Source organism: Suillus fuscotomentosus, assembly GCF_016647785.1.
Source record: "Suillus fuscotomentosus strain FC203 chromosome Unknown F5891scaffold_162, whole genome shotgun sequence".
Classification (NCBI taxonomy): Eukaryota; Fungi; Basidiomycota; class Agaricomycetes; order Boletales; family Suillaceae; genus Suillus; species Suillus fuscotomentosus.
Genome location: NW_024539674.1, coordinates 47,047 through 60,529, shown reverse-complemented (window position 1 = coordinate 60,529; position 13,483 = coordinate 47,047). Strand labels below are relative to the sequence as shown.

The following is a 13,483-nucleotide window of genomic DNA, read 5'->3' as shown; positions in this document are numbered from 1 at the left end:
ACTGGATTTTCACCGCCATAACAGACACCATTGCATGGACCACATTCCCTCGGGATGTGTTCACACGGCTGTACCGCTTCTTTACCGATCAGCTCACTGTGTTCGAGGTGTGGATTTCATGCGGTGGTTCTGCACTAACAAAGCGTGGTCCTCTGTCACTACCTCTCCAGAACGGCGGGGATCGCTGTGACACGCCTGACGTTGTAAATGGAACCACTGCCCCTGATGCTGATCTTGTCCCACGTAAACCCCCCGATCAGCTCCCCATTGTCCTGCAAGTGCTGCTCTCGCAGCCCCATAGACTTCGGGCCCTGATTCTTCTTTCCCAATTTGTAGACCTCGGACCTTGGGCCGTCAACCTTGTGCTCACCATTGGAATCTTCCCATATGTATCTAAGCTCCTGCAAGCCGCAGGCCAGGATCTGCGTCTGGTGTTGATCTTCATATGGACATGCATCCTTGCAGTAGATCCAAGTGTTCAAGTCGACCTATACAATACCGGGGGATTCAAGTACTTTGCGAATGTGCTGGCGACGCAGGAAGACAACGAGCTGCCTAACAGCAGTGAACACAAGGCTATGTGCGCATTCATTCTCAGTGCCGTTGCAAGAGACTTCTCCTTGTGCTAGATTGGAAACAATCGGGTGGCACGCTGCTGGTTGGGGGCGACTCTCGTATCATCTGTGTATGGGATGCCCACATGGAGACTCAAGTCCTGGTAAGAGGGCAATACCTCGTAGTGAGGACTAATTACTCATGACTTCAAAGGATCTAGAAACTAATTGCGAGAGTCCTGTGACATCTATCACATCTGATCAGGGCTCGTCATCCACATTCATTATTGGCTTTGCCGATGGCCTGGTCAAAATTTTCGATTGTCGACTAGAGGAAGAGGACGCTATTGTTAGATCGTATCATGACCATCACTCATGGGTACAGAATGTCAAATACCACCCACGCATCAGCGGTCAGTTCTTGTCTGGAAGGTGAGCTGAAGCCATATAATGTGTGTACTGGGATTCACATAAATGCAGCCTCGCTGGCAAAGTCCGTCTGTGGGATTTGAGAGGCTCTGATACAGTGATTCAGGCTTGGGACTTACACCATACGGGCTTGTCTGCGTTCGATGTACATTCACAGACGGGCGTGTTTGCCACGTAAGTGCGACTCTGTTTTAGGAAAAATGGTTGGCTGACTAGGTTGCAGAACATCTGCTCTTACTCTTGCCAACTTTAGGCACCAGCGTCTTATGGTACACTCTATATCAGATTCATTGTTACTCTCCACGCTTAGCCTACTACCAACTGGCCTCAACGCATATCTCTCTCGACCTCCGACGCCTTATATCCTTAGGCATACGTCTTTCGCATTCCACCCAATGGAGATGTTGTACGCTATTGGGCAGCCTGATGGTTCTGGTGTGTTGCACGTGTTACTTCACATGAGTCAAACCGCTAATCACTCCTTGAATATCTAGTTAAGATCACTGGATGCAAACTCACCTAGAGAATGTACATTCATGAATACCCGCACATCACCATCATCAAATTATATGGTGGCTGTGTCCATTTTCCTCATTTAAACTGCTTTCTGTAAGCCCGCTGGACTTGCGAACACTTTTTCTTTTTGCAACGTCCTTATATCTCAGCTCAACTAACTCATAATCAGATCTTTTTGTAAACTACTATGTCCTGATGTATCCCAAAATGATCGAAGCAAATCAGTCTGTCCGATAACGAGTAAGGTGGTGGTGGCGGGAACGTGAAGCTCATGTGAAACCATGTACCATAGCAAAATATTCAACTCGAGCACGTTCCTTGAATATTCATCACGTCTTGGCATAACTTCATTGCCGGCTGGAGATCCGTGAGCTCTGTGCGTACGTCAACAGGAAAGTTTGCGTCGCTTGTATACTTCGCTACAATGTTGTTGAGCAACTATCATAATCGTAGTTTCTGCAACTTGTATACAATTTAAATAAAATGCATCCCGTTATCTAAAAAATGTCACGATGTATTATAAGTTTACTGGAAATCTGAAAAGGCCATACAGGTAATTACAAGCGGTCGTCATGATTGCAACTTTCGCAGCTTCTATGCAATTTAGATAACCCATGTCTCACTATTTAAAAAATGTCACCACATTATATATCCACTGGAAATGTCATGATAGCCAGACAGGTAATTGCGAGTGGACCGTCATAATTCTAGTTTTTGCAGCTTGTATACAACTTAGATAAGACATATCTCATTATTTAAAAAATGTCACAACACATTATAAGGTTACTGGAAATGCAAAAGGACCAGACATGTAGTCACAAATGGGCTGTCATAATTGTAGCTTTTGCGGCTTGTATTCAATTTAGATAAGACATATCTGACAATTTAAAAAAGGTTACAGTGCATTATCTATCTACTGTAAATGTGATGACATGCAGTCATTCAATTACAGTGCATGGGTGCGCAGTTATCTCCCTGTTGTCTGTTTCCAAGACACACATCAAGTTGATGTTTCTTTTGCATAGTCATATCTTACTTTACCTATGCGTAGGACCATGATAAAAATATCCAAGGTTAAAAAATGACGTGCAATAATTACCAATCCTGTCTGGTCATATCAACTCAAGGTTAATTTCCTGATGTGGCGGTCAACAGGATTTCCCTCTCCCTCCTGTTGATTGATATTTTTGGTTTATGCCTCCGTTTGTTCTGGAGAACATCAAGCAGGACATTTTTCAAATACGATTTGTGGACTCATAATAAGGGTCAGACACGATAGATAGTAAATAGTTCTCATTCTTAATGTAGAAGTGATATCCGAGCTATGATCGCCAGCCATCCGTGCCGTTCATCCGTGTATCTTGTGTTCCGCATGGCATTGAGAGAGCTTAATTAATAAGCTCATTTGGTGTTTCGACGTATATTTCGAGGACACGTACAAAAGTTTTCGTTGTAGTATTTAGTCAACATACACGCTTTAATCCAATATTCTGAACATCTCTACTGGCACTAGTCTATATGAACACTACTTATACATCCACCGCTGAAACATAGATATCGGCATCATGTTCCTTCCTCTCCGATATAGAACCTTTGTCCTCGTTTTCACCTCTGATGGCCAGCGTATAGTTAGATATGGGTCCAGTGTACCAATGTACGCCTCCGTACACCGGAAGATAATACCAGGAAATCGCTAGAAACATGAAGCCTCCAAGTACCACGACTGTATAGTTCATCTCCTGTGCCGTTGTTTGCGGGGTCGCGGGAAAGAAGAAAACAAATATCATGAAGACCATCCATACCACAGCAATCACAGAGACTGGAAAGCTCTGCAGAGGCATGTTAGTTCAAGAATTCATTGCGTCGATTAACCCACCAGTTTTCCCAGATAAAACGGACCGGGTTTAAAATCATTCTGGAACACAAAGCGGTTCGTGATCGGCGTTATGTAGGCGATATACGACGCAGTGATATCAATTGTGAATACCGCACCGATGGCTTGAGTGCTCACGAACGACAAAAGTCCGATTGCCAGAGAGCAGATGATCACGAACCAAACTGTGTTAACGGGTGTTCCTGTGTAGCGATTGATCCGGTACAAATACCGTGAAAAAGGCAGGGCTCCATCACGAGCAAATGCAAACGTTTGGCGAGAGCCAACCAGGAGGCAGTTCGATGCCATCATGTACCTGCTCTATGGTTAGACTGGGAATACGCTACGCAGCACTAAAACGTACTCTGCTATAATAACGAGACACCATAGAGCCAGGGCCTTTTGCTGCCCGAGCGAATTGAATAGGATTTGTGCCATAGGCTGACCAATAGGGCTATTGAAGACGCTGCCGACATCAGTGCCCATGCAGAATGCAAGGGAGATATTGACTCCTAGATTATAATGTGTCATCAAGATCAGAATGGCATATCATTCATTTTACATACCGCAGCCAAGGACGGCTGATACGGCAATAGAACCGACCTGACTGGGATAAATACAACAACTGGTCATTTCTAGTGTCACTTACTATTGCCCATGGTATCGCCATAGCGGCATTTGAGGCCTCCTCGCTCATGTGAACGCTAGCATCATAACCCCCTGGTGGGTCAAAGATGGTCATAGAGCAATGATTCGAGAGAATATGGTCTAACCTATTGTATACAGAGGAGCCATTAAGCTCAAAATAAATGCGAATCCGGAGGGCCAGCCGGCCACTACAACTAATTGTGAGCTACGAGCGTAATTTGAAGATGAAACATACAGTTAGTGAAATCCCCTAGCGCAAAATTCGCGCTGTTTCGATAATCCGGTGGCGTTGCGACCGGAAGCGCGATGATGATTATGAAGCAAAGGCTATTGGAGGATTTGAAATAATGATCGTGGACAAACTCTACAACACCTACCATGCATTCACCAATGTGAATAGTCTCTGCAACCTTGCCAAAACTTTGGTACCGAAGCTCACAAGGACAGCTTGCGACAAACACAAAGCTGCGTATATACCACTATAACAACCAATATGAAGAGTGTTGTGTCTGTATGGGAATGAGCTTACTAGAGCTGTTGGTTGGTAGTCGTATATGTCTGGTCAGAGGAGGCAATACTAATTGCTGCAGTAATTTGAATTGCACAGGCCCAGTTTACGGAAGCTAGCATGCGTGATCAGGGGGAGACTGTTGAAAAAATGAAACCCGTCTTACCAACTCCCGTGATCATCTCTATGGTGTTCGAATCTGCAGATATCAGGACTGGCTGCATGTCGCATCAAAATGCAGCACTCACAGCCAACTATCCATGACAGAAAATTGCGGCATCGTGGAGAAGCGAGAGAGTAAGTCCAATAGTATAGCTAGATTATGTTGAGTCAAGTGTGAAACAGCGACAGCGTCAATGACATATGCTGCCAGAAGTAGGTGCTGCTGATGCGAGCTCTGCCAACGCCAACCCGGTGCACATAATAAAGGGGCAAGCAAATACCCACTGTGCAGAGGAAGCGTGAGACGTTACAAAACAGCAATCTCCACATGTGATGAAAACTTACACCCCAAACCATCACGACAGGCCCACCGTTTGGTATTGCATAGAAGAGCACGGAGCTGAACAATTTTTCGTCATTGATATACAATTTTGATTGGCTTGCGCCATAGTGACAGCTTACGCTATAGAAGGAACCACTCCAACAAAGCTGAATGCAAGTCCAGCCACCTGCAATTGTTAGCTTGTGTCGCGTACATAAAAGAGTCTGGTATCAAGCTCACCTCTAGCGGAGTGAATTCCCTGCAAAATTCCTGCTTATATCCTAGCTTAGCGAGAGTCGCCTCATCTGCACTTGCTTGCGGGTGCAACTTCGAAATCGCTGAAGCTCTCGGAGCTGCCATATTGCACTGTTGCAAGTGGGTGATTTTGGATGAGTCTGATTTATGGCATTGGCCACGCAGTATAAAAGAGATTGATAGTCGACCGCGAATCACCAGGAAGCACTCTCAGTATCCACCTTAGGTGACCATAACGACCGAGACGTTCTGATCCCATACTGACTTACAATCGAACTGCAGACACCAGCCTGTCTGAATCTGACGTGCATGGTCAATCAGGGTCGAACAAAGAGAACGCTAGGTCAACGTGCAGTCATGGGCCTCATGCGGGACAGGCGTGGTACAGGTAACAGCAGCCCACCGTAATCTTTACATACCTCTGCTGTCAGCAGAATACTAAGTGTTCTAGTTCTTGACTGTTTTGCGCACTTGAACTTCTCAGGCTTGCATAGCTTTCGCAGACGGTCGTGGCCGTGTTTAGGTACCATGAGACAGTAAAATATGTCTTTGCTGGCTCTGAGTCATGGTGAATGGGTTCCGTGCTATGTCGAGTCACCGAGAGTTAGGGGATGAACGCGTGATTTGAAGTTTTAGCAGTGAACATTGTGTTTTTTTGGCCGCATCAGTAACATGTCAAAGTCACGTCGGGCCAGGTGAAATTGACGCGGCCCTGCCGCGCCTGCCGTGGTCGTGACGCGCCTGTGATGCGGCACTGACGCGGCATATGTGATGCAGCACTGTAACAAATTCCTATGTACAGATCATGTTTACACAACTTCATATCGCATTCCAAACACTTTGAATCATCGTTAATGATCAACATATGAGTGTCTGCCTGCGTACAGGCTCTATAGTGCTGTATTTACCTCTCACCAAATTTACAGTGCTTGTCCTCTGCGTTCATACTACTAGTATGCATCTTGCGCGTGACGCAGCACGTCAGTCTTATATGTTGCATTATCTCTAATTCGTTCATCTATGTTGGTTTTCAGATGCAGTGTCAAATGTTGTCTCACTGTGTCAAGCTTCGACCTCACCCTGCCAAGTTTGATCCACTCTCTATACCCTGCACCACCACGTCAAGCCCCAACCATGACATGTCAGAAGCCTCATTTAGGCTGCGTCAAGCACTACTCACACCACGGCAAGTTCTCCCAAATATCTTCGCAGTCTCTGTATTAATATCAACATCTACACTCTATGCCGCGTCAAGGCCTACTACAGTGCTGCGTCACATGCGCGTCAGTGCTGCGTCAGTTGCCGCGTCAAACCTCCTCCATGCCGCGTCAGTGCCGCATCAAACCTCGTCACTGCCACGTCACCCGCACGTCACGCCGCATCAAACTTCATGCCGCGTCACAAGTAGCACATGCCGCGTCAGACCTCATCACCTCCACATGCCGCGTCAAACCTCACCACCTCAACTGTCACACTGTCCATATAACTTAGGTATATTTTACTTTACATCTGTCATAATAACTGGTATTCTGACAGTGTTCCTTTTCATCCTGACAGAATTAGATGTCGTACACTGTAATTGTCCATAGACAATAATAAATTTATTTTACTACACATCGAAGCTCGAAATGAAGAATGGAACGATGACATGCTGTTGAACATGGCTTGGGCTGATCTCATGATAAGCTATCCTACCAATAGCTTCGTGGCTGACGTCGACCTCGAGTGTCTGACCGCACTAGAAGCAAGGATGTTCAAGGATTCCGAAGAAGCAGGACCTGCAGGCAACCAGCAGTGGGGTTTGGATGGTGGCCAACATTACAGGCGATGGAATGTGTATCTCAGAATTCCTGATGAATGGGTTTCTGCAAGAGATTATAGCGAGAGTGAACTTGAAGTGAGGAAGACATTACCTGCTCCGTTCGATAGATATGATATCTAACTTATGTGATTGACAGCGCGGCCCCTTATTCAGTGATAACTCTGATGCTACATCTTTGGGGTCTGCAGACGAGCTATCCGAAGCTGTAGTTCCTTCTCTGCCGGCCGAAGAATGTCCGCCCATTAAACGTCGATGTGCTCCACAGGCTCGAAGGGTCCAGAGAGGGAGGAAGAGAAAATAGTCATTGGCTTATGTATACCTAGTTGTACATGGCTCTGAGGCAAATAAAATAACAAAAGAATGGTCGTGAACTCATCCAACTTGATCTGGAAGTTGAATATAGAATATAGGAATGGCGCGTCAGTGGCCGCGTCAAGGATCGTCAGTGCCGCCTCAAGGCTCGTCAGTGCCGCGTCACGGCCGCGTCACGACCGCGGCAGGCGCGGCAGGACCGCGTCAAAATAGCTACGCCCAGTCACGTCACATCAGTAAATTCATTCCTTGATTGTCAGTCTATTACGGAACGAGGCACGAGCGAAGGACTAGACATTTGCCCAGTCGTTTTACCTATACATCTGACCTGCGATTATGCTGATATGGTCTGAATTTTGTCACTTCATTGCACAATGTTTTCTGTTTTCTGATCCGAAGGTCAAGATTTCGTTCGACGTTCGTTGATTTGGTTTCCTAACTTTGATTAGTTGACAAGCTATAGTTGACTCACCTCGAGTCGTTTAGCTCAATGCTGGGTGTATCTATATATCTGGACATCGACTTGGGACGCCTATGGGTGGTTACGAATGCACATCTGAGTCGTCGACAACAATAGCAAGGTGGTCCAAGGGGACGGATACGCGATTTTCGTTACAATGTGGCAGATCTACATCAGTGAATTGATGACTCCTTGATATGGTGGCCATGGGAACTACAGAAGGCTAGAATTTTGCCCCTGCTAAATATCATCATCTATACCGTAAAAGATTTGAGTCGTACATACATTGCCATCGATCAAACGAATCCAGAGTAACATGAGCACTCCATGACAAAGTTGTGACGTTCCTCCACCACAGCCGATGCAGGTTAATTGCGTACTTGTACCAATTATTTTGAACATTGTCGTTTTGCTTCATTTATGTTTTAAATTACAACCTTATCTAATACATTCTGGTGGTAAGTACCTTTGGCACCAGCCGGCATGTGTCTAATTCCCTGCGATTTCACAACAAATCCATCCCATGGCGCCGTGAAAACCAGTAGGGGACAACCAATACTTCACTCAATACTTTATACGTTATCAGGAGATTTCAGGTTAATCTCGTGACTTTGACGTTACGATGCAGGACTTCACTTTGACAGTTTTCTCTCTCATGTATTGTTATTTTGCGTTTGAAGTAACGTTCAAAAGATTCAAAAGGCAGGTGAGTTGTGCTTACATTCAGACCGACACCACATGCTTTTAAGCTGACAAAACGGTACCACGACAGGCGTTCGAGAGATAAGCGAAAGGAAGAACGTAAACTGCGAGAAGACGACAGCACGGAAGTATGATTCGGCCAAATATATGTATACGAGCAAAAGAAACAATTGTAATCATAGAAAAAGCAAAACTTCGTGAAGAATCACAGCAAATACTAGATGACGGCAACAGGAAGTTAGCAGCAGCGATAGATAAAGGCAAAGGGGGACGTACAGCTGTATGCTAGACTATGTCACATTGCGGGCAGGAACAATATATCCATAGACCAATTTCTTCGGGTTTTGAAGAGTGAACTTGCGACATCCCTTCTTAGCACGGTCCTTGCTTTCAAGGAGCGGTCCACATGTCGCTTGGTGCCGATACGAAGAATCTGATCTCGAATGCCGCCCTCCGCAATAGGGGCATTCGTAAGACGTAGTATAGTGGACGCTCTCAATGTGACGGCCCAAACTGAGCATTGCCTCTGATCTTGAGCAATCCTCGAATTTGCAGACAGCCGTGTCTGTGGGTTGTACACCGTGCCAGTGCAACAGGTGATATGCGATGCGGGCCTGGTCCATTTCTACAAACAGCCCGCAGGGCTGGTTCGTCCAACCGCATGCTCGTACGCAAGTCATCCCTGCGGGTAGTTCGGTCCTAATAGTGACGGAGCGCTTAGCGTAGGAATCGTCGAGTTCCATCACCCCGAATGTCCTTGTTCGAAGAACATTACCATGGAAATCATGAGTCCTGCGGCTGCTGGTATCTACCGGCTTTGGGTCGTGAACGGGCATAGACATGATCACGGCAGTGGCGTCCGCTAGTCTGTAAAAACCAAACTTCCCCTCTCTGATTTCTTCATCGTCATCATCCAAGCATCTGCATTTGCGAGTGGTTAACGCGGAAGATGAATTGGAACTATCTTCCTCGGATTCAGCGGTATGGCGATTGCCTCCGACCACCTGCAATGCCGCTGAAGACCTGGAAAAAAATAAATGAGAAATAGTTGGCACTCGGTTGGTGGCACGTACCACTGATGCGCCTTTAGGTATTCATATTCAGCACAGGCCTGAGCCCATCTGCCAAAAGACGTTAGTTCGGGTAGATTTTTTAAAGTGAAAACACATACTCAGCCTGCATGGCGGCTACATCATTGGGATGAGCAAACTCTTGGACGTTTTCCAAGACCATGTTGGTATTGGCTTCGGGTTCGATTCTGGGTTCAGGATACGGAAGGATAGACTGACTAAGAAACATTAGTTCGGGTAGATGTTTTGAAGTAGAAATACATACTCGGCCTGCATGGCGGCTACATCATTGGGATGAGCAAAGTCTTGGACATTTTCTAAGACCATGTTGGCATTGGCTTCGGGTTCGATTCTGGGTTCAGGATACGGAAGGATAGAGCTAAGAAATCATAAGGTGAACCGCGTCATCCGACTCGAGAGTGAACACCAACCTATCCAACGACATCTGAAGATTGTGGTATGAGGCACTAAATGCGGGAGGCATCATCAACATATGGATATACTGAGTCGACATGTGAGTAGACGTACCTAGACATATCAATGATTTGGACAAGTAATATCAAATGATGAAGATGAAGTAGGAAAGGAAAGAGGAGATGAGATACGATAGCTAGGTTTAACGTGTGAAAAGGGATATGAGTTGAGAGGAGAGGATAGTGATATCAAATGACGAAGATGAAGTAGCAAAGGAAAGAGGAGATGAGATATGATAGCTAGGTTCAACATGCGAAATAGTTTTCACCGTAGACTATATCTTCCTGCAATAATAAAAAATTAGAACGAATTTAAACCAACTAGACGAGTGATTGCCTACCTGGGCTTCATCGTTGTCCATCGCAATATCGTCTCCCCATGCTTTGTCGATGTCCATCGGGTCGTCTTCAAGTACATCAATTCGAATAATATCTCCCTACAGTCGTGAATATCAGATAAATTAGAAGCGTGGCAAGATGAAAATGAACTAACTAGACTTAGATCATCTGCGTCGATGTCCATCAGATGGATATCTTCAAGTACACGATTTTGAAGTATATTTCCCTGCAGTCGTGAATATCAGAACGAAGTAGACTTGCGGTAAGATAGAAGCGAACTTACTGGACTTGGATGACCATCTCCGGCTTGATCAATGTTCATACTGGTATGTTCTGAGTCTATTTTGACATCCATTGTGCGTCGTTGTTTGATTGAGTGCGCGACGGTGAACTAGTATGTTGTGTGATATATGACTGTCACAGTCACTTCATTTGACTGTGGCAAACGACGGCAATACCCTTAAAGTTCTCGTGCTTGTCCATGGCGAAAATGTAACACTTGCGATTGAAGCTGTCGATTTCGGAGATGTCCCGACTATCCTGTGCTCTCGGTCAAAATCTGCTCCCAGACAGCACATGCGAGAAACAGCCTAAAACAAATTCAGATCTCGAAAAAAATGCACGGAGACCACACCTGTATCTTGGCAGCAACACGTAAGGGGAACACTCTATTTTCCATCTGAATAACTTCGAACATGAGGGGAACACTATCGCGCGAGGATTACCTCATATAATCATCATAGGGGTAACACAAATTTTCACTTTCGGTTGATCTAATTGTCTCCGGGAGTGTTCGATGATATCAATGCCATCACCGTCACGATCGGCTTTATCTGTAGAGGAGGGAGAAGTAAAAATGGCCTTGGAGCCCTGCAACGTAATGAGGTATAAATCAACTATAAAGATTAGACCGCTCACCATGATTAACAGCTTCGGCTTCTCGAGACCGTGCTCCAGATTACCGGGTAAGCTACATGGTTTTGATACATAAACGATAAACGGACCTTACGAATTCTAGCAGACAGAGTAAAGATGGCCTTGGAGCCCCGCAACGTAATGAGGTATAAATCAACTATAAAGATTAGACTGCTCACCATAATTAACAGCTTCGGCTTCTCGAGACCGTGCTCCAAATTACCGGGTAAGTTACATGGTTTTGATACATAAACGATAAACGGACCTTACGAATTCTAGCAGACAGTGAAAGTATTTGTGCGGTCGTGGATGCAAGCCCTGACACGGACCAAATACCAATATCATGCAAGTCATAAGAACCATCAAGACCATAACTTGCGCTGGGTTCTCTAAGAATCATGACGCCCAACAGAGCACTTGTCACTGATCTCGATAAGCAGGGTCGCGAAACTCAGCCACGAAGCCATTGGCAGCTTTGCTGTTATGCTCACAGTCAATGAGGAGATGGATGTCCTCTTCCTCCTTGAGTTTTCGAAGGAGGTTCTTCAAAGCTTTCCGAGGTTCTTCATCCTACCCCCCACGGGTGTAAATGTCTGCGATCAGCGCAAGGCGTTCCTCTCCCGACAAAGAATCGTAAAGATCAATTAGCATCTTGCGATATGCCTGCCTGGGGGCATTCAATTCAAAGGAGTCGACCATGAAAATGCCAGTAGAGAATTGATTCAATGCCCACGCAAATAGTGTACATTTGAGCGTCAGCAGGGCTCGTACGTTTCTTGCGGGACCACCTGTATAGCGCTGATACGATGTGATTGATAGACGGGAGTTCATCTCACGACTCTCTGAGTCGTGGGCAAGGTTTGAGGTTCGTGCGCCTCTGTGCATTCAACTCCCTGCGATAAAGAATCTGTCTTACTGTGAGGCGTGCAGAATTACAGCTTGAGAAGTCTTACCTGAACTCAAATCCAGGAGATCATGATGGCCAATACAGCCACACCGTGCGCAAGGGACGACATTACTACCTTCCGACTAAAGTTGAAGTTTGTTGCTCATCGATGGATCCGGTGTGCCATGTCTGGTTCTTCCCACACTGGGCTGGGCAAGGTTTGAAGTTCTTGCGCCTCCGTGCATCAACTCCCTGCGATAAAGAATCTGTCTTACTGTGAGGCGAGCAGAATTACAGCTTGAGAAGTCTTACCTGAATTCAAATACAGGAGATCATGATGGCCAATACAGCCACGCCGTGCGCAAGGGACATTACTACCTTCCGACTATAAGTTGAAGTTTGTTGCTCATCGATGTCGGATCCGGTGTGCCATGTCTGAGTCTTCCCACACTCGAGCTCAGGCACGTGTGTACCATACATTTTCTGTACTAATCAGCAAACCACGAATTTTCCCACAGATCTAACACCCAACAGAATGAGTTTTGAAGCTGAAATGAAGTTTGATTCGAGAAAAACTAAAGACAGTATGGTTTAATGGTAAATCTATGTTGAAGTTGTTACTGAGATTTGCCAAGTCTCAAGTTCTATCACTGTCATTGACACATTAAAAACGTCGATTTTTTGTTCTATTTAACTTGTGTCTGGGTCGCTATCTGAATCTGGTCACCAGATAGCTTACCTGATGCTGGCCTGGATGTTCTAAAATCAAGTCAAACGGGTCGCTCTGCACTTTTACTGATGTAACGCAACAGAGAATCAATTGGAGAGTAAGATTGGTGCGCTAGCAAAGAACATATTATATCAGATCGACGTGACATGTCGGAAAAATATTTCCTATCTCAAAATGAGAGGTCATCAGGCTCATCCGAGTCATCAAACTCCTCTGCGTCTTCCTCAGGCTCTCCTTCATCTTCCTCTCCTTCGTCTTCCTCTCCTTCGTCTCCCTCTCCTTCGTCTCCCTCTCCTTCGTCTCCCTCTCCTTCGTCTCCCTCTCCTTCGTCTCCCTCTCCTTCAAGGCCATCATCGACGTCCATAGCTTCCAATGCCAGTGCAGCTGCCTCGAGATCAAAACAGTCTCTTACAATATTCCGCAAGGCCACCGGGTGTCCTACACCTAGGGAAGTATAATGCAGGAACATATCCCGATCGACAAAACTAGCTCGAACAGGTAAGAGAC

General features: G+C 45.7%; 5 protein-coding genes across 5 annotated transcripts; 3 read left to right on the top strand and 2 right to left on the bottom strand.

The window, feature by feature from the left end:
- Positions 1–619: 619 nt before the first annotated feature.
- F5891DRAFT_965585 (WD40-repeat-containing domain protein) lies at positions 620–1,161 on the top strand (the record flags this gene model as incomplete). The annotated part of the gene is made up of 3 exons (XM_041376178.1): positions 620–718; positions 769–986; positions 1,035–1,161. Coding segments are annotated over 3 exons (444 nt in total), but the record flags the coding sequence as incomplete, so codon positions are not given.
- Positions 1,162–3,014: 1,853 nt separating this feature from the next.
- Positions 3,015–5,372, bottom strand: F5891DRAFT_1177177 (amino acid permease-domain-containing protein; the record flags this gene model as incomplete). The annotated part of the gene is made up of 14 exons (XM_041365783.1): positions 3,015–3,328; positions 3,376–3,688; positions 3,737–3,884; positions 3,939–3,960; positions 4,016–4,092; positions 4,146–4,208; positions 4,256–4,347; positions 4,398–4,499; positions 4,550–4,643; positions 4,695–4,727; positions 4,777–4,843; positions 5,036–5,090; positions 5,153–5,199; positions 5,253–5,372. 14 exons carry the CDS (start codon positions 5,370–5,372, stop codon positions 3,029–3,031), a joined length of 1,533 nt encoding a protein of 510 aa, XP_041217406.1. The 3' UTR covers positions 3,015–3,028.
- A 1,348-nt stretch (positions 5,373–6,720) lies between these two features.
- On the top strand, positions 6,721–7,469 carry F5891DRAFT_1073878 (uncharacterized protein). The gene is given in 4 exon segments (XM_041363349.1): positions 6,721–6,743; positions 6,953–7,163; positions 7,174–7,180; positions 7,232–7,469. The coding sequence occupies 3 exon segments, from the start codon at positions 7,018–7,020 to the stop codon at positions 7,388–7,390; spliced, it is 312 nt and encodes a 103-aa protein (XP_041217405.1). The 5' UTR covers positions 6,721–6,743; positions 6,953–7,017; the 3' UTR covers positions 7,391–7,469.
- Positions 7,470–8,967: 1,498 nt separating this feature from the next.
- On the bottom strand, positions 8,968–9,234 carry F5891DRAFT_934057 (uncharacterized protein; the record flags this gene model as incomplete). The annotated part of the gene is made up of 1 exon (XM_041374009.1): positions 8,968–9,234. A coding segment is annotated over one exon (267 nt), but the record flags the coding sequence as incomplete, so codon positions are not given.
- A 2,130-nt stretch (positions 9,235–11,364) lies between these two features.
- Positions 11,365–12,841, top strand: F5891DRAFT_987464 (uncharacterized protein; the record flags this gene model as incomplete). The annotated part of the gene is made up of 9 exons (XM_041377910.1): positions 11,365–11,410; positions 11,467–11,498; positions 11,552–11,586; positions 11,801–11,993; positions 12,102–12,127; positions 12,180–12,229; positions 12,291–12,424; positions 12,597–12,711; positions 12,765–12,841. The coding sequence occupies 9 exons, from the start codon at positions 11,365–11,367 to the stop codon at positions 12,839–12,841; spliced, it is 708 nt and encodes a 235-aa protein (XP_041217403.1).
- Between the last annotated feature and the right edge of the window lie 642 nt (positions 12,842–13,483).

Excerpts from the sequence above, each read along its gene's own strand:
- F5891DRAFT_1073878 (XM_041363349.1), top strand. The coding sequence starts at position 7,018 with ATGTTCAAGGATTCCGAAGAAGCAGGACCTGCAGGCAACCAGCAGTGG.